We start from the raw sequence: 20,358 nt of genomic DNA on the forward strand, positions 1-20,358 counted from the left end.
TCACAGCTTTTTGTGTGCCAGAGGGTGTGTGTGTAGGTCTGTGTCTGTTTGCGTGTGTGTGTTCCCGCATGTGTAAGCTTGAGCATGTCGAGGAATGCTGTGTCTTGTCACGCAATGGTTGTGTGTGTGTGTGCGTGTGTGTGTGTGAGCGCATCTGTACGCTGGATTCTGACTAGGCCCCACCCCCCCTCCCTCATCTGTGTGTGTATTCCCAGTAGGTCGTCTGGTGTAAGGAAAGAAGGTTCCAGAAGCTGAGAGGAGAGCAGAGGGCACAGAGGGAAGACATCTTTACGCTCTCTGACACCAAACAGACAGACGGAGAAAACGAAGGAAGTTTCTGAGAGTGTAAAAAAAAAAAAAAAAAAAAAGAGAAAAGAAAAGAGAAAAGAAAGAGTGAAAGAAGTGGGGCCAAAATGTTTGCACTTTTTCCTCCCGATGGTCCACGTCTCATCCGTTGGTAGGAGATTCTGAAGTCACCCGACGTGACTGGAGAGGTTTCGGGGGACAATTAAAGCATTTCTGTCTAGTAAAAAGAATCCCCTCTGATTCTCCACTCGAGAACCTTTCCCTCGTTCCTGAGAGGCTCCCACCAGCATTACCTGTAGCTACATCCATCTGCTCTTCTGCTGTGGCTATTGAAGATATAAAGCGCAGACGCTAAACCATCTCCCGCCTGTAGAGGGGGCTAGTTCCAGTGAGCTACAGTTGTTTATCCTAACGCCCACCTACCCATCACCTTACAGAATTACAGTAGTTTTCGGAAGCGTTTTTAACATTGTCTCCCTCTATAGAGCATAGGAGGAGTGGAGCTGTAGTGATCCAATGCGAATGTTTGTTTTTCCTTATTTTCTCTATCTATGTTGTTGTACACAAACTGCAATCTCGTTTTGTGAGCCTGTGTGGAAAGCGTCCAGTCTGAAGCAGTCTCCTGGCACTGTGTCACCAGAATCATCAACACAAATCAAACACAGTTAGTCATCGCACGAGGAGTGGACGAGACCATAGATCTGAGCATGTTGTTCGATGCCACTCTGCTCCTCCATCACACGCTATCTTTTATTTCTTCAAGAGCTTGGGAGGGTATATCTCACCAGCCATATCACACCATAACCTTTTAATTGTTTTACTTTTATTTTTTCCCTTTTTTTTTCCATTACAAAACAGCAAAATTAAACAGACTGAAAGGAATTTGTTTTCCCCTCACTTGGAAATAAATCTGTCTTAATTTGAAAGTTGGGATGTTTGTTTGGATGTTAGTGTGTTTGTTTTACGTACATTGTTGTTTGAGCTGTTGTATTGGCTCATGGAAGACGAGAGAGAGGTTTCCTTGTAAATATGTCTGATCTGATACTCATCTGGTCTCTTCATCACCATGGGCCTTGGGTTTCCTTAAAGCAGTATCGTCTTCAGTTTGGCTCGTGTGTGTGTGTGTAGAAAACATTTGTTTCACTTATCTACAGCTATTGCTATTTTGCAGTGTACTGTTATGTGAGAGTGAAGAGTTTCTGTGGCTGGTGTGTCTTCAGCAGTATGGATCATCGTGTCCTGGCCTGTGCCATGCTAGGATCCTAGATCCTGTATACAGTACAGTCATGTCATGTCTATACTGGATCCAACCAGGGGAGCACTTCCTTCTCTCCCACCACACCTCCTCCTACCCCCCTACCACACCTCCTCCTACCCCCCTACCACACCTCCTCCCACACCCCTACCACACCTCCTCCTACCCCCCTACCACACCTCCTCCTACTCCCCTACCACACCTCCTCCCTCTCCCCTACCACACCTCCTCCTACCCCCCTACCACACCTCCTCCCACCCCCCTACCACACCTCCTCCTACCCCCCTACCACACCTCCTCCTACCCCCCTACCACACCTCCTCCTACCCCCCTACCACACCTCATCCCACCCCCCTACCACACCTCCTACCCCCCTACCACACCTCCTTCTACCCCCCTACCACACCTCCTCCTACTCCCCTACCACACCTCCTCCTACTCCCCTACCACACCTCCTCCTACCCCCTACCACACCTCGTCCTACCCCCTACCACACCTCCTCCTACTCCCCTACCACACCTCCTCCTACCCCCTACCCCCTACCACACCTCCTCCTACGTCCAGGTGCTGCTCTGAAGGGAGAGAGGGAAAGAGAGAAAGGAAAAGTGAGAGAAAGAGAGGTAAGAAAGGGAGAAGGAGAAAGAGGGAGAGAGAATTCCCATGGCATTAGGTCGAAAGCCCTTGTAAATGGTCAAATGACAGGTACTAGTTTCCATAGTTACTGCTCTACCCTCCCTGCTGGGTGTGTGAGGCCGGGGGCTCTCCTGGCAGAGCTCATTACTGACACCCAATGGTCAAGATGAGGCACTGCATTTTATAACTGTCACTAAAACCCAAGATTCTAGTCACATTACCTTTTAGACAGGTAAACATGTTATAACATAAAGAGTTTACACAACATCTTTGTCAAAGCCGTAAAATTGTAATAAACATTCTTAAAGAATAATAAGTTTTTTTTTTGTGTTGTATCTGTACAAACAACATAGTAGACTGTCTTTCTTTTAAATAAACACAATTAAAATCAATACCAATCTGTGATCTTCCAACTAACACATGGAACCAGGATGCTCAGACTGAATGTTTGGAGGTGGTCTCAGTTCCCTGCATCTGGTTTGTGTGTGTATGTGTGTGTGTGTGTGTGGGGGGGGGGGGGGGTGGGAGGAGGGTGGGAGGAGGGTGGGAGGAGGGTGGGAGGGGGAGGATGGAGTAGGTGGTAGGTGGTACAAAGGTGTCAGACATGCTGTTTCAGGACAGTTTGGCAGGTCAGTTAAAAGAACATAAAAGGGACGGTCGCAGAAAGGTGGTGGATGTTGGTGGGGCAGGGGGTCGGGTAGATTGGTGGAGGTGGAGGGAGGGGGGGTAAATTGGTGAGGTGGAGGGAGGGAGGGAAGGAGGGGGGGTAAAATGGTGGAGGGAGGAAGGTAGGGAAGGGGGGGGGGTAAATTGGTGAGGTGGAGGGAGGGAAGGAGGGGGGGTAAAATGGTGGAGGTGGAGGGAGGAAGGTAGGGAAGGGGGGGGGGGTAAATTGGTGGAGGTAGAGGGAGGAAGGTAGGGAAGGGGGGGGGTAAATTGGTGGAGGTGAAGGGAGGAAGGTAGGGAAGGGGGGGTAAATTGGTGGAGGTAGAGGGAGGAAGGTAGGGAAGGGGGGGTAAATTGGTGGAGGTGGAGGGAGGAAGGTAGGGAGGGGGGGGGTAAATTGGTGGAGGTAGAGGGAGGAAGGTCGGGAAGGGGGGGATAAATTGGTGGAGGGAGGAAGGTAGGGAGGGGGGGGGTAAATTGGTGGAGGTGAAGGGAGGAAGGTAGGGAGGGGGGGGGTAAATTGGTGGAGGTAGAGGGAGGAAGGTCGGGAAGGGGGGGATAAATTGGTGGAGGGAGGAAGGTAGGGAGGGGGGGGGTAAATTGGTGGAGGTGAAGGGAGGAAGGTAGGGAAGGGGGGGTAAATTGGTGGAGGTAGAGGGAGGAAGGTAGGGAAGGGGGGGTAAATTGGTGGAGGTGGAGGGAGGAAGGTAGGGAGGGGGGGGGTAAATTGGTGGAGGTAGAGGGAGGAAGGTCGGGAAGGGGGGGATAAATTGGTGGAGGGAGGAAGGTAGGGAGGGGGGGGGTAAATTGGTGGAGGTGGAGGGAGGGAGGTAGGGAAGGGGGGGTAAATTGGTGGAGGTGGAGGGAGGAAGGTAGGGAGGGGGGGGGTAAATTGGTGGAGGTAGAGGGAGGAAGGTCGGGAAGGGGGGATAAATTGGTGGAGGGAGGAAGGTAGGGAGGGGGGGGGTAAATTGGTGGAGGTGGAGGGAGGGAGGTAGGGAAGGGGGGGGGTAAATTGGTGGAGGTGAAGGGAGGAAGGTAGGGAAGGGGGGGTAAATTGGTGGAGGTAGAGGGAGGAAGGTAGGGAAGGGGGGGTAAATTGGTGGAGGTGGAGGGAGGAAGGTAGGGAGGGGGGGGGTAAATTGGTGGAGGTAGAGGGAGGAAGGTCGGGAAGGGGGGATAAATTGGTGGAGGGAGGAAGGTAGGGAGGGGGGGGGTAAATTGGTGGAGGTGGAGGGAGGGAGGTAGGGAAGGGGGGGGGTAAATTGGTGGAGGTGGAGGGAGGAAGGTAGGGAGGGGGGGGGTAAATTGGTGGAGGTAGAGGGAGGAAGGTAGGGAAGGGGGGGTAAATTGGTGGGGGTGGAGGGAGGAAGGTAGGGAGGGGGGGGGGTAAATTGGTGGAGGTAGAGGGAGGAAGGTCGGGAAGGGGGGGATAAATTGGTGGAGGGAGGAAGGTAGGGAGGGGGGGGGTAAATTGGTGGAGGTGGAGGGAGGGAGGTAGGGAAGGGGGGGTAAATTGGTGGAGGTGGAGGGAGGGAGGTAGGGAAGGGGGGGTAGGGGTAACCAAGATGAAATAGGAGCGGGGAGGCAGCTGCAGTACATCTGTCTTGCACTGACGCATGTGGCAGTTGACTTCCAGTGTGAAGTTCAAAAGAGTTTTATAATGACGCAGCTGGTTAGGGATGTGTGTGTGTTTTCTCCTCTTTGTTGAGAGGGGTTGGGGGAGGGCTGGAGGGTAGCTCAGGGGGGGTTCCTAGGTGGATAGGTGAGTTCTGGAATGTGGAGAGGATGGGGGAGCACCACAGGTGTCTCTGAACAGTTTTACTGTATTTTTACATGCTGTTGTACAGCCTTACATGTGGTGGAAGGTTGGACAGATGATGTGTCTGTCAGTCTCATGCCCTCGACTCATCCTAAACAATGTTCAAATCAAAGTTTTCGTCCAAAAAAAAAAATCTAATTGAAATAGTTTAAAACCATGATACAATAAGCCACTATCATTTACACGTCATAAATAATCGCCTCAGGCATCAGATGTGGTTGGTTGGGGCGTCATTATGCTGCAGAGCTAAAGGAGCATAGAACCAACATGACTCCACTAAAAAAACAAGCCTTTTCAGATCAGTTAGTAACATGACGTAGTCCATTTAAATGCCCCTAGTCTCAAAGCTTTTCTATATATTCCCAAGGTTTCCTTGATTCAGATGTCAGAAAAAGTTTGGAACGAGTCCCAACTGGCTCACACAATAGAACAGCTACTAATTTCTGGGTTTTAAACTCATCATATGTAATTGGAGGAAATGACTGTTTGGTCATTTTTCTCCTGTGTGTGCATTGAAACGCTTAAAGACACATCAAACACTATTAAGGATAATGGGAGCAGGGGCCCTTACGGCCTGTGATCGAGCTCGGCTCTTGAGAGGCACGGGTCCGAGGCAGAGAGACATTGTTCCCTGATGCTCTCCTCGTCTGCAGCAGCACCTGCCTGGCAGCTTAGCCTAGGGGTCAGGGGTCAGGGGTCGAGGGGTGGCCTGCCGGGAGGCCGAGGGTCAGGGGTCAGGGGTCAGAGGTCATGCGTATCCACACGGGGAGTGACCAGTAGACTATGAGAAAGAGAGAGAGCGAGAGAAAGAAAGAACAAAAGGAAGAAAATAGAGAGAGAGAGAAAGAGAGAGAGAGAGAGAGAGAGAGAGAGAGAGAGAGAGAGACCCTATTGTTTGAGACGTGTGTATGCACGGATATACAGATATAGAGATTTATTATAAGGGTTGTGAAGTTGGGGGATTTCCATGGCACAATAAAAAGCAATGGAGTGGAGAAGGAGTGTTAGGCAATCGCTTTAAGAACTGTTCTCAGTTCTCAACCCTAATAACATCGTCCTTTACTGAATATCAAATTTTACACATTTCAGTTGTAAAACAAACAGGACTACAGCCCAGACTCCCCTCTTCCTTGGTGTCCAAAATCGGATTACAATGACAAAAACATTGAACATCTCTACAAGAAAGTATGAATTACTTTTGGAAATGTGTTTGCTGGAATATTCTAAATAAACAAAAGTTTTTTGTGGTTCTGGTATTTTTGAGATTTTTTTCCTGTCAGACCAACAGTAGGATTTTAACCCTGAGGATTTACAAAGTGTACTGTACTGTACTGTACTGTACTGTACTGTACTGTACTGTACTGTACTGTACTGTACTGTACTGTACTGTACTGTACTGTACTGTACTGTACTGTACTCTATCATACTCTGCTCTGTTCTGCTCCGCTCTACCCTCCTTGACTTGACTCAGCTTGGCTCTGCCCTATTCTACTCTGCTCTATAGACTCTAGAGTAGAAACTCTGCACTATTCTGCTCTACAGACTCTATTCTACTCTGCATTATTCTGCTCTACAGACTCTGCTCTGCTTGTGTCTGGAGTTACCTCATCATGTTGTGACAGACAGGTCTATGGCAGCCAAGCAGAATTGCCATGGAAAAGGCCGTTTTGGATGACCTGGATGCTCAGGAACTCCAATTCCCATAGGGTAGTTGGGCAGCATTTTATTGTGCTTTACTTTTGTAAAACATTTTTATTATAAGGATTTCTTTTGGAGCCAGCATTGACGTGGACCGGTTCGAGGATTGTCTCCATCGCCGGCCTCATCTTCAGGGCATGTTCCTCTGTTTACGTGCTTTCATCATGCAAGCTTGCAGTATGTGCACCATGTCAACCTCTCTACCTCCCAGGAGAGGTGGGAAGTGGTGGTATTAGTGGTGTGTTAGTGTGTTTGTTTCTGTGTGTGTGAACTCCTGCTGATTCCATATGAACATGAGTTCCTACAGACATGACTCAGTACCAAAGCCTCTCAGAACACTCCTTCCTCAGCCAGCCAGCCAGCCAGTCAGTCAGTCAGTCAGTCAGTCAGTCAACCCAAAATGCTGTCTAAACAAGGAGATTAAGATAGGCAGATTCAAACAATGCATGCTATGCTATGCAACTATAAACCATGTACGCTGCCAGTGACACACATACATGCATGGGACAGATTCTGAGAATGCGATCTCCCCTCACTCTGGACATGGCGCACAAACAATTATACCCTCGTGCGCTGACATTGTCACACCTTAGTGAGGTGGGTGGAGCCTCTTGTTGCTATTCTAATTACCAGAATGCACCTGTGAGCCTGGTCACAACAACTTCCTTAAATTCAAAGAACTGTAACCTGCATTATGTACTAGTGAAATAATATAACAGACAACAACATTGGATGTGTTTACTGTAAAAGCTTCAGTTTTGTCGCTGTGATGATAAAAAAAAAAATTACAATAGAGAAAAAGCTTTTATGAGAAAACATTCCATAAATGGTTTCTGCTCTAAAAAACTACAACATCATGTACCAGCACAGTGTTAAACAGACTGCTGTCTTTAGTCCCAAGTAAGAGGATCTGGATGGTCAAACAGATGGTCCATTTGCTCCATGACAATCTTGGCTAGCGCAGCTCGCACGTTTACCAGTCTGGCAGGTGTTCGTACCATGATGGCTGCCCACAGCGCCCAGAGACCCAGGACGACCAGGGAGGCTCCGCTCCTCACAGGCCCACCACGACTACAGCAGGCCCATGTCTGCCATTCTCTCAAGCCTGCCCCAAATTCACCAGACGGGTGTGACTTCATCACGACTCTCATGGGGCCAAGGCTGCCAGGGGCATGGTCGAGTGCAGATTTGAGGGGAGGGATGTGGGTAGAGAGGTTGTGTGTGTCTTGGGGAGGGGGGGGCGAGGGGGGGGGGGCAGCACGGGAGCTAACCTGTTGCTACTGAGGAGAAAGGCTCGACAAACTCCCAGATGAAGACAGGAAGCGCGCAGCAGGTCGAGAGGACGAGGGAAGACGACGTTCGGATTAAATAAACAAACGGATCAATAAAGTTGTCATCTGACATCAACCACGGTGAGTTGAGCTGAAAGTGGAAATTGAATTATTATCCTTTTGTAATCTGTTCATGGTTTCGAATGTCCATGAACATCTTAACGTGCAGCTTAAAAAATAGAAGACAAAAAACAACAGTATAATGAATGTACAGCACTTCTTAATATGTCAGAGATAGTCATGAAACATTCACCAACCAGAAAAGATATATTTGTGACACGATTTTTACCCAAAATATCCTATAAGCACAGGCCACGAATGTGGGTGTTTGACTGCAACAGTCTTTGCATAGTGTGTTGCGTATGTGTCACATGGTGTTTGTGTGACATGTTTTCAGGTCTGCATAATGGAACGGCTACAGCCTTTTGAACCCTAATTTAGATGATCACATGATCGCAGAGCATTCCATTGACAGGCTGAGAGCCAGCACGTTCTTCCTTGTAAACTCTGATTCCCAGACGACCATCCTGTCATTTACACAACGTCATCTGGGCTTCCTGTGGGCTGTTGAAGCCTAGAGAGGAGGCCGACGGTAGATGCCCCTCGACCGACCACGTGTGACATCACGTCCTTGCCAGATCCATGGCTTCTCGGGAGGTAAGTCCCCGTCGAGTTCTCCCTCTCTGTTATTAAACGATTCAACTTCCCAAAGATGTGTGACAGGTCAGTGTGCTGTGCCTTCACTGACCTCTGACCTGGCCTCCTGTATGCACCAAAGTCACATGTCACGCCAACAGCCAAGGTCATTGGCTGTTGTGGGATTTGTCGCCTGTCTCTTATTGACTGCAGAAGCAAGGCCCAGGGTCATTGGCTGTTGTGTGATTGGACCCCTGTCTCTTATCGGTTGCAGAGCCAGTTGACTGCCACGCTCCTGACCTCCATCTTGGCGGCGGTGTTTGGCTCACTCCAGATTGGCTACCACACAGGCAATGTCAACGCTCCCGCCAGGGTGAGGATAGAGGCTGCTGGCAAGCCTGGTTCGCTCCGTCCACATGCAAACATTGCACCACCTCTATAAAACATTGAATAAACTTAACAATCCCATGCAGCTTTCCAGTCAAGGCCCGGTCTATTCCTCCCTGGCTGGGCAGGGCTGTGTTTGCACACAGGTACTTAGGATAATGGGATCCATTCTGCTCACTGGCCGCGTGTGTGGGCTTTTCCAAGGCAGGCAAGGTTCTAGATTTAGCCTTAATGATTAAACGTGGTTTCAGGCAGCTGTAACTCATTTCAGTGGAGACTCCACACTTGATTTTGTAGTGAGCAGGTACAACGCAAACTACCAAACCCCCCACTGGGTTAACACCAAGTTTAGTGACTTCAAATTCAGATTTAACTGGTTCCCCCTGTGAGTAAACAGCAGGCAAATACAGACCCTGATAGACGCTAAAAGAAAATCCTTCCCTTCCCGTCTTTCTCAGATCATCGAGGAGTTCTTCAATGTAACCTGGAGGTCCAGACATAACGAGTCGATGCCCGATCACAGTCTGACCTTCCTGTGGTCCCTCTCGGTCAGCATCAAGGACTTCGGAGCCTTGCTTGGGTCCCTCGGGGTCAAATGCCTGGCTGACTCCTACGGAAGGTAATGGACGCACCTCACCATGGACTTGATGGAAACATCAGCCTCAATGTGTTTGTTTTCAATCCTGTATGGAATCGAGACCACACTGTAAACTCAAACCACACCAATGTCCAGTTGAACAGAGAGTGTCACTCCTCCCCCTCCCCTCTTGACTCCTCCCCCTCCTCATGTGGCTCCTCCCCTTCCAAGGCGTAACTCCATCCTGATCGCCAACGCCCTTTCCGTGGTGGGCGCCTGTCTGATGTTCTCCTCCAAGGCCAGCGAGTCGTTCGAGGTCCTGATCGTGGGCCGGCTGGTGTTCGGCCTGTTCTGTGGCCTGGTCATGAGCCTCAACCCTCTCTACATCCAGGAGGTGTCGCCCACTAACCTGAGAGGGGCCTTCGCCACCCTCAACCAGGTGTCCTTTGCCACAGGCATCCTGCTCGGCATGGTGGGTCTGACTCTAACAGAGACCTATGGAGAAGTGGTTCACCTCGTGTTTCTGAAATATTTTCTATTTGATTCAACCTGTCATTAGGCATGGTGAGCCTAAACCTTACTCCGTGATAGTCATTGTGTATGGACCCATGGGGGGGACAATCAATCTGTATCAAAAAAGGCAGCAATAAGTGAACACATAGGACACTTCTGTTTTTTAAATGTCTGTTTTTGAAAGTACAATAACTTCAGAGTGATCTGACCAACGAGCCATTTACTCGTTTAGCAGATGCTTTTATCCAAACAACACAGGAGAGGGATATGATCTGCAGTGAGACGCTGTAACCACTGAGCCGTTCCCATCCCAACACGTGTGTTTGTGTTGTAGCTGGCGGGCCTTGAGACAGTGCTGGGAACCGAGGAGTCGTGGGCCATGATGCTGTCCCTGTCCCTCATCCCCGCCCTGCTCCAGTACCTCAGCCTGCCCTTCTGCCCCGAGAGCCCCCGCTACCTGCTCATCAACCGGGGGGAGGAGAGCCAGGCCGAGAACGGTGGGTCACACACTGCTCTCCTCCACACGGGGCGGAGTGGTGGGGGCTCTGAGTGTGTGTGTGTGTGTGTGTGTGTGGAGGGAGGGGGGGGGGAGGTATTATCTCTGGTGATAGATGTGTGTGTTCGACAGTTACAGTAAATGTACTAAGGTTCTCTAGCCTAGGCACAATGGTGTGTGTGTGTGTGTGTGTAAGTGTGCATGGGATTACACTGGAAACTGTAATGTATACTTGCAACCTGTGTATTGCTGTACGCGTGCTCTTGATGTATGTCTGTGTCAACGTGTCTTTGCTGGTGTGTGTCTCAGCCTTGCTGAGGCTCAGAGGAAGGTCAGACAAGGTCTTCACAGAGCTGGAGGAGATGAAGGAGGTGGCAGCTCGCACCCAGACAGGGGTGACCATCAAGGAGTTCTTCATGAAGCGGAGCTACAGACAGCCAATCATCATCGTCCTCATTGTCAACCTGGGTAGCCAGTTGTCAGGGTTCAATGCGGTAAGTTCAGGAAGTATCTGGATTTCTCATCCTACTATGAACTTTGACCAGACGGTCCTCCTTGGATGGTGTAGTATCCAGTTATGTCTCTATTAACCCACTGGTTCTGGGTGTAGTGACCCAAATCTACCATGACTCCAGTCAGATCCAGTCAGGAAACAAAACCAGAACAACATTTGGATGTGGTTCCTGACTCATCTGATGAATATTCATGTGTATATTTGTGGTACTTATGTAAATTCATTCTGTGTTCTCTGAAACTCAGTGCTTCCACTCCCTCTCTGGAGCAGATTCTCTCCCCTGTCTGTGGAGCAGAATCTGGGCCAATCTGTCAAGGTCAAACCTCAGGCTCCATAGCCTGATGGTCCTGATGGCTCATACAATAACACATTTGCAAACGATCGTAAAACCTCGTTTAAAAAAGTATCGTAAAAAAGTTTGTTATAAAAATGTATTTAATCTGGTGTAATTATACATGTTGACAACCAACTATACAGATATACAGACCTAAATCCACGTAGAGGACTGACCCCATGTTGGTGCTCATGGGGCAATGTGTCTTATCCTTCATATTTTCCTCCCAGACTGTTCTGCCCTTATTTCCTTCCAGATCATCAACTACTCCACCAAGATGTTTAACCAGTCCAGGATGGATGAGGCCAAGTACTTGACACTGGGGGTCGGGGCGGTCAACGTGACCTTCACCCTGGTGGCTGTGAGTGCAGAGCTCTTCTACGGTTCACCAGCGCCGTTACATTACGTTTTACATTTTGTCATGTAGAAGACGCTTTATCCAAAGCCACATACAAATAGTACCAATAGAAAGGACGGCAGAAAATCAAGGATGGGAACAGAATGTGGTGGTCAGAGTGAAGGAGCAGCTTGTATTTACCAACACACTGCAGGACACTGCTGCTACCATATCTGAAACACTGGGTCATATACAGCAGCTTATTGAGTCAGATAGAGTATTTTGATCATCCATATAGTTATGGTAAGTCTTCACACTCAAATGTTAAGGTCAATTCCCTTATTTTGACAGTTTGTAAATTCTTCAGACTCAGTTGCAATGGCGCGTTATGGACTATGTTTTGTCTCGATCAAAATCTTCCTTTCTGTCTATGAGAGCTTTTCCTGGTCTTCTCTGAGGGTTCAGGCCAGTTATAGGAACTGATTGGAGTGCATCTGTGATGCCCTCTGTGCTTCTGCTTGTAAAAAGACTGTAGAAACCGAGTGTGATCTGATTGGTCCCCTCTAGTTCTTCCTAATGGAGCGGGCGGGGCGCAGGAAGCTGCTGCTGACCGGCTTCATATCTCTGGCAGCCTGCAACCTGCTCATGACCATCACAGACTCCCTGCTGGTGAGAGGACTTTACTGTACAACAGTATTATTCAACCATACTCTTCATGAGAGGACAGAGCCCTCATCACTTCAGCCAGTTAGGTCAGCTTAGTGTACAATAACACCATTGATATGCCTCAGTTTTAAAATGTGTTTTATTATAAATGATTGTCTTTTTTGACAAATGATTTCCTGTGCCTGTGTGTTTATTTTTATTTTATTAATTAATTATATATCATTTTTTTTATTTTTTTTTATTTCCTGATCCTGCTCTGGGTGCATTAGTTTATGGTCCCGGAGCTGTGTAGCCTGCAGGTCCTGGTGGTGTTCTTCCTGATCTCGGCCTACGAGCTTGGCCCCGGGCCCATCTCCTGGTTCATAGCTGCCGAGCTGTTTGACCAACCAAGCAGGCCCATCGCCATGGCCTTCACCAGCATGCTCAACTGGGGAGGGAAGTTTCTGCTAGCCCTGCTCTTCCCCCCACTGCTGGTACGTCTCCAGCCACAGGGGCAGTAATCCTTCATCCCACCAACAGCGGTGCAGCAAAGCGACAAGTTGCAATCATTGTCAATGCAAAGTCTGTAATAGTTCCCGTGTTATATATCTTTTTTTCTCTTCAATGTTTAAACTGTCTGGTCATCTGAGCCATCGTCACACTTTCGTCTGGCTTTTGTAAAACAGACAATGCAAGGACCCAAATAGCTAGCTAGCTCGCTAGCTGCACGTTGCTTTCAACATTGTCAACTCCCACATGGATTTTATTTCATGCTAGCCTTACAGAGAGTGAAATTGCCACGCCGCAATGCTGTTGGTGTGAATGCCCATCCTTTTAAGTTTGTGGACAGCCTCAAAAGAAAAGAAAGGACATTCAAATGACCCCCATGACCCTTACTCTACTGAAGCAGTATTCACTCCTGTCCTTCTGCTGTGTCTCTGTGTAGAAGGTGTGCGGTGCCTACGTCTACCTCCTCTTCATGACGGTGGCCATCGTGGCGTTTACCTTCACGTGGCTACGCCTCCCAGAGACCAAGGGCCGCACCTTCAACGAAATCACAGCTGAGTTCCGCGGGGCTGAGGGCATCCCCTTGCACAACAAGACTGGCTTCAACACCTTTACCTGACTCCCTCCAGAGCCTGGCCCCCATCCCACCATCACCACCACCAGCTGACCCAGCCTTCCTCCAGCCTGGCCCCCATCCCACTATCACCACCACCAGCTGACCCAGCCTCCCTCCAGCCTGGCCCCCATCCCACTATCACCACCACCAGCTGACCCAGCCTCCCTCCAGCCTGGCCCCCATCCTACTGTCACCATCCTCCCTAGCCCACTCACCCTTCCAACCCAACAGCAGACTGGAGGTCAAGCGTTCATGCAGTCAAACATGGACACCTCCGATCTATATATATACATATACACACAGAGATAGATATATAGTTACTGTCTAGATATAGATATAGATAGATATATACATGCTGTATATACATATACTTATAAACATAGACCTATTACACTAAATTGTATGTGATTCCTACTGAGGCATTGTGTTTTTCTTTTCTTTTCTCAGAGAACAGTACATTAGCACATAAAAGGTTTAATTTTCTGTCCTCTGTCCCCTGAGCAGCAGCAGCACTTAGCTGCATGTGGCACTCAGCCCAGGTTGACACCAGGCCTCTCCCCCAGGTTTCTCCAAGTCACAACAGCTCTGGGAGATCTGCCACCCACGTGTGTACATTGTAAGAGAGGAAATCGAGGCCTGCCAAGTGATAAATAAATGCTGTATCGTATCCTATGTGTTCTGTTGTGGCTGGGAGGCAGTGGAGCTGGGGGGCAGTAGCGCTGCGGGATGTGGGGGGTGGGGGGGAGTGGTGGGGTAGGGTAGTCTAGGGGAGTTAGAGGGGGGACAGTCTGTCTGCTTGTATGGGGGAGCGAAGATGAGGATGTGGCCTAAGGCTCGGCCTTGACCATCAAGTCTTCTACAAGCAACATCACCGCTTCCCACTCATCTACAGATGTCCACAACATAACTCTCAGGAAGTTATAAAACGGACAGTCAGTTATCAGGAAAGGGAAGTGCATTCAATCTACCGGGTACTGATGTGTTCATTCTCCTAAAGTCAGTCACTAATCTGTCGCTGTTTTCTCTTATTGTTCTGTTGTTGCCATGATCATGTGGTGTTGATGACAGCTTGGATGTAAATACACGTCTCTCGATGTGAGTTCACAAACTGCCACATCGTTGTTTGTTTCAAAAGAACTGCAAAGAATAAGGAGTTCTTAAAATAGAGGTTAATCTGTGCAATAAGAAAATGTTTAAAAATAGTTTATTGAGGACATGGCACGGTGCACAGACAGTGAACTCAGAAAACACTGGATGTGTTCTATGTACAGATGCATGTTGTCTGTAACAAGGCTAACTAATTACTTAGTTAAAAGAGAAGGGGGATTTTCTCATTAGCAGTGGAATCTATTAAACCAAACGATAGAGCTATTAGCACACATCTGATTCTGGAAAAATACAAACAGACCAAAACAAGACTTTAGATTTTTTTTACTGCTCAATTAACCCGACCTGTAAAAATATGAGTTTTTTTAACAGGTATTTTCCAAGCGTCCTTTCAAGTCTGATAATGAAAACCGTGCCTTCCCATCACATGGGTTCCATGAGGACAGTCCTCACTTGGTCTCCAGACATGCTGATTTAAGTCTTGTCACGCTCTCAGAGAAGGAGGGAGGGATGGAGGGATAGAGGTGGATCAATGGGGAGAGATGGGTGGACGGATGGAGGGAGGAATCGTAGGGAATGGAAGGATTGATGGAGGGATGAAGGAAGAGCTGGAGGTGTGGAAGGGTGGTGAGATGGAAGGACAATAGAGCGAAGGATGGACGGAAAGAGGGGGTGAAGGGATGGAAGGATGAAAGGATGGAAGAAAGCCGGAGGGAATCGAAGGACAGAAGAATGAAGGACAGAAAGAATAGAGGGTTGGAAGAATGGAGGGGTGGAGGGAGAGAGGGGTGGAGAGATGAGGCGTGGGGGGCTGGAGGGATAGACGGATGGAGGCATGTAAGGAGGATGTTGCTGGGAAGGTTGATCTGGCCTCCCAGTCAGAGGATGTGTGAAAGCAACAATCCTAACATACCTCACCACACAGGGGACAATTAGAGCGCATCTGTCACTGAGTTCACACACACACATGCACACATGCAGCCACACACGCTCACACGTACATACATACACACACAGTCAAACACACACGCACACACACACAGTCAAACACATGCAGCCACACACGCTCACACGTACATACATACACATGAACACAGACACGTTTGTGCCCACACATTCATACACACTCTCTCTCTCTTACACACACACACACACACTAATATGACTTTAACTGACTTCTTAAAGTGTGCCAACAGCGCCACCCACTGTGAGCAGTCATATTGTGGAGTAGTGGCTGTAATACTGCTTCATCTTGTTTGCTGTTCTGTTCCTGTGATCACACACTATTATCTAAGTCATCTGATACAAAATGGCTGGAATGTATAGTACTGGTTTTCCTTAACATTTCTTTATATTTTCTTTAAGTGTTCTGATGGGTTTTTACAATAGAAAGTGCTCTGCTAGCATGCAGTATCATTAGTTGTGTGAATACTATATGGAACTATTGTCCAACAGCCATTTTTGAATAATTGAAACATTGAGGGGTTTACACACCAAAAGTGGCAATTACTATCAAGTCCCACCCCCCACCTCCTCAGCTGGGAGCGAAGGCCCAGGTGAATCTTGGGGGGTATTGCAGGCAGGAAGCGTCAACCCCGAGGAGGGGTTAGGATCTCGGGGGGTGTGGTGTCTGTGGGTTGAGGCAGGGTGAGTGTTGAGGCATCCTCTAGGTGTTCCAGAAACCACAGCAGCATCACTAAGCTCCAGCAGTCAGTCTATCTGTGAGCTTGAACAACTAGAGTCTCTGAGAGGCAATCTCTCTGAACATGGCTCTGAACATGGCTGCCATGTGCCTTCTTCTCCAGATTATGCCACTGGGTAACTATACAAGCCGATTTTGTTTACTTTTTAAACAAAATGAGTGTGTGTATGTGTGTGTGTTCAGGGTTCTAAAAGGGGATTACAAACGGCGCATCTTCTCCTCATGCAGGTAGCTTGGATTTAACCGTTAATACTGGAATGTTCCTTTCCTCAGGTTCTGTGGTGGAACAGCCCCCCGACGTGCTCGTGGCTGAGGGCCTGAATACGACCCTGCGCTGCTCCCAGATCAGCACCTCCTACAACAGCATGCTCTGGTACCTCCAGAGACATGGCCAGAACCACCTCACCGGGTGTCACGGTCAAGTTGCGTACATTACCACAGTCTACCACTGTCCCTCACGGCTGGAGCAGGTTGACACCCACCCTTACTATCCTCCTTCTTGGACACAAAAGCACAGGCAATAGCTGCAGTGTTCATCGTGTGATACCCTGCACCCGTAGGAGGGAGGAACTTGATTGCAGACAGGTCTGCATTGAGATTCTAATGATCATGGCTATTGATCAGAGGATCACTTGGAAGAGCCATTGTCTATTGGTATGCAGACGTACCCTTGGTTAACGTATTCCTGCTACTTAAGTCCTTGTCCTGTTGCGGCAGAACACACTCAAAGGACAGCTTTTGGTTAAAAGTGAAAATGGTAAAGTTTGGAGTCAAGTTTGGAGTGGTCTGGGGTCAGAGAGAGTCAGATTGGATATAAATGGAAATGAGTGAGACAATGTCCTAAAACTCAATGGAAAAAGTAGGTGAACAACAGTCCTCCCTTTTGATAGATGAGAGGTACACACGTACCATCTAGCATAGATTTAAATGGCAATTAAAGCAAAACTGTGCTCTTGGGTCCAAAAATAAACAAAACACAAATGATGTAAACAGCAAGAATAAAATAAATACAAGTTCAAGCTATCTACATTTACAGGTCAGAAGCCATTGTGAGTTTTGCTAAAGCCTAGAGCACTTACCACCAACTAAAACACACAAAGGTACATACTGATCCACAATACCGGCTTAACTCATCCACACAAACCAACATAGGAACCCATGGATGGACAGAATCTCAGAACTTGGCCCTGAATTAAGTAAATGTAAGAGATAGAAACATGTTACATGAAGGCTTTACATCTTACCTACTTTACCATGTTCATTGTAGATCAAAGAGAAAGCAAGAGGTGAGCAAGGAGCAGGACAGTGGGACAAAGGGAGAGCTGTGAAGGTCTCCCATTACAATGCATTGGAGGACAATGCATTACAATACCCTTTATACACAAAACCAACCAATCAGACCAAATCTTTACATGATGGGGTGTGAGCCATCAAGTAGAGAGTCCATTCAGTAACTCCAGACTTTAGCATATGAGCGGTGGGGGCAGGTTGACATCCACCCTTACAGCCTCCTCCCTCTCAGTTAGTAAGAAGACATCGTGTGAACAGCACTTTTTTGAAACATTACCAGTTGCTTTAACTGTACCTTTATCAATCCAACAAACCAACACAGAATAAAAGTCCCAGTAAAGACAACAGTGGCCCAGCAGTAACAGGTCAGAACAAATCCCTGATTATCTGAGTGAAGCCTCACTGGTAGAGCTTCAGCAGACAGGAGCACCATGATCATCCTGCTCATCAGCATATCCATTCATGCTGTCTGTGGTTCAGGTGAGTTTATATCCGTGCAATTGTTAAATCATTTCATTTTCAAACCGTTACCAAGTGCTGTATATTTATCAATCCAACAAACCAATATATTTTCCTGACTGTGTGACAGATAAAAAAAAGTTTATCAGGTTAATCAGGCTTCAATTCTTTAAAGAGAAATGCAAGAGCCCAATGCAAAAAAGTAATTCAATAGCCTACCTCACCACCAAGATCCATTGGGGCTTTTTCTGAGGAGCTTGGGGTGGTGGGCTTGGCTAAACATGACAATTGCAATATGTCGACTGTTATTACATTTACATTACATTCATGTACCAGACGCTTTCATCCAAAGCGACTTCTAAGAGAGGTTCGCCAAAAGTGCATAGGTCTATGAGCATAAACAACATTGCGGGTAGCCAAACCATAAAGCATGCATTGTGAAAAGCAAATGAGTTCCAATGGGTACAACCAGAAGAGCATGTAGTTAAACAACTTGCAATTAAGCAACATGATCCTCAAAAACTGCTAGGGTGTACCTGGAGGAAAGCAAGCAACAATACTAATTCACAGCGAGTACAAGTACTTAAATCAGTTACAACTATCCAACAAGTGCAGCAAGTCTCTCAACAAGTGTCATTGTGTTCCTGGAGGAAATAAACTAACATTGGATCTTTCTTCAGTATCGTTGTACTCCCGGAACAAGTGCGTCTTAATCCTCAAGACGCACTTGTTCCGGGAGTACAACGGTACTTAGGAATGGTATGCTTCACCCGATGTTAGTTTCCTCAAGGATCACAATGACTCTTGCTTAGAGACTTGTTTCTCTTGTGGTTAGTGGTAACTGACTTACATTTTTGTACTCACTGTGATATATTGTTTTTATTGTTGCTTGTTTTTCTACAGGTACATTAGCACTTATAGCGGTTCATGTTGTTTAATTGTAACTTGCTTAACTACATGCTCTTATGGTTCTTCCCTTATTTTGTTTATTATCCCTTATTCATGTTTTGGCTACTCGCAATGTTTTCAATCTTGTTATTATCAGTGACCTATGCACTTTGTAAAGCTCTCTCTTGGAAGTCGCTTTGGATAAAAGCGTCTGCTAAATGAATACATGTAAATGTAAAATGAAGAGACAGTATCTTTGATGGAGGTGGGGAGATGATTCCACTATTGGGCGTCCAGACAGGAGAAGAGCTTGGGTTGGGAGTGGGCACTCTGGGCGCTTATTACATGTAGTCAACATAAGACCCACAGGCATAGTTTCTGAACATCCCAAAGAGGGTCTTCGCAGCAGAAAAATGCATAATGAGGTGTGTTTGATGAATGGCGGAGTAGGATGTCCGGAAGGCAGTCACCAGACAGCGTGTCTTTCAAGGTAAGTAGCTTTACTCCTGCTTAGTAATGTTTTTACTTTTACCGCTCTTATTTTCTATTTTGTAATTCTACGTTAGACTATATTATTATTATTGGATTTTTTTTATTTTTTTTTACTTTGCAATTGCAAGCTAAAGTCATTTTATGGTTAATTTGCATGTAATACGTGTCACAAATGTTTTGTGTTTTTCCAGTAAAATAAACCGGTAATGTTATTGTTACCTTGCATTTAATGCGTATTGTGTAGGTTAATCATATATCCTATAATTTTGAAGAAAACTAAATTACTATAAAGAGGAGTTGTGTGCCAAATACGTTTTTGTCACAGTGTTGTGTTTCTCCAGTAAACAATAAACCTGAGAAACATACACCTCACCAAATGATCAACCATTCAAATGCAAAGTGGCCCATTATGACAGACAAAATATTTCATTTATATGTGAAAGCTGCAGATCTCCTACTGACCAATCATACTTCATCATGGGCAGAGACTAGACATAGGAGACACTTTAAGGCTCCAGAGAGACTACAGAGACTCAACCAGAAAGACAACAGAGACTCAACCATAGAGAGACTCAACCAGAAACAGCAGTGAGAAACAAGCTTCCAGAGACTACATGATCCAGAGAGACCAGACAGAGAACAGAGAGCTGAGTTATGGAGACACATCACTGTGATACATGTGGGAAGAACCTTTCCTCATCCAGTAACCTCAGAAAACACATGAAGATCCACACTGGAGAGAAGCCCTACAGCTGTGACCTTTGTGGTAAAACCTTTAGACAGACTAGGGAATTGACAGTTCACTGCATAATCCACACTGGAGAGAAGCCCTACAGCTGTGACATCTGTGGTAAAACCTTTAGCCACGCTAGCCATATCCCAGTTCACCGCAGAATCCACACTGGAGAGAAGCCCTACAGCTGTGACCTCTGTGGTAAAACCTTTAGCCACGCTTCTACTTTGACAAATCACAGCAGGATCCACACTGGAGAGAAACCCTACAGCTGTGACCTCTGTGGTAAAACCTTTAGCCGTGCTAGCAATTACACAGCTCACCGCATGATCCACACTGGAGAGAAGCCCCATAGCTGTAACCTTTGTGGTAAAACCTTTAGCCACACTAGCGATGTCACAGTTCATCACAGGA

The 20,358-nt window shown here is 47.2% G+C and overlaps 2 protein-coding genes across 10 annotated transcripts in view; both read left to right on the forward strand.

The window, feature by feature from the left end:
- Positions 1-2,586, forward strand: part of smoc1 (SPARC related modular calcium binding 1) — a 40,699-nt gene extending 38,113 nt beyond the window's left edge. For 7 of the 9 annotated variants that reach the window (XM_084684682.1, XM_084684681.1, XM_084684686.1 and 4 more), the window contains one exon: positions 216-2,586. In XM_084684682.1, the coding sequence (XP_084540808.1) occupies positions 216-232 (17 nt within the window). In that variant the 3' untranslated portion in view covers positions 233-2,586. The remainder of the gene's footprint in view (positions 1-215) is intronic. The other 2 variants (XM_084684684.1, XM_084684683.1) reach the window with 1 other exon arrangement.
- Positions 2,587-8,353: 5,767 nt separating this feature from the next.
- slc2a1c (solute carrier family 2 member 1c) lies at positions 8,354-13,925 on the forward strand. The gene is made up of 10 exons (XM_084683155.1): positions 8,354-8,368; positions 8,622-8,720; positions 9,193-9,353; positions 9,543-9,783; positions 10,159-10,321; positions 10,630-10,814; positions 11,425-11,529; positions 12,073-12,174; positions 12,441-12,644; positions 13,097-13,925. The coding sequence occupies exons 1-10, from the start codon at positions 8,354-8,356 to the stop codon at positions 13,274-13,276; spliced, it is 1,455 nt and encodes a 484-aa protein (XP_084539281.1). The 3' UTR covers positions 13,277-13,925.
- Positions 13,926-20,358: the final 6,433 nt, after the last annotated feature.

Source organism: Hypomesus nipponensis, chromosome 3 (assembly GCF_054491055.1).
Source record: "Hypomesus nipponensis isolate SF chromosome 3, ASM5449105v1, whole genome shotgun sequence".
Classification (NCBI taxonomy): Eukaryota; Metazoa; Chordata; class Actinopteri; order Osmeriformes; family Osmeridae; genus Hypomesus; species Hypomesus nipponensis.

Bases quoted from the DNA above. Each gene is read 5' to 3' on its own strand.
- slc2a1c (XM_084683155.1), top strand. The intron at 9,354-9,542 runs GTAATGGACGCA...TCCCCTTCCAAG, and splicing joins CTGGCTGACTCCTACGGAAG to GCGTAACTCCATCCTGATCG. The intron at 11,530-12,072 runs GTGAGTGCAGAG...GGTCCCCTCTAG, and splicing joins TGACCTTCACCCTGGTGGCT to TTCTTCCTAATGGAGCGGGC.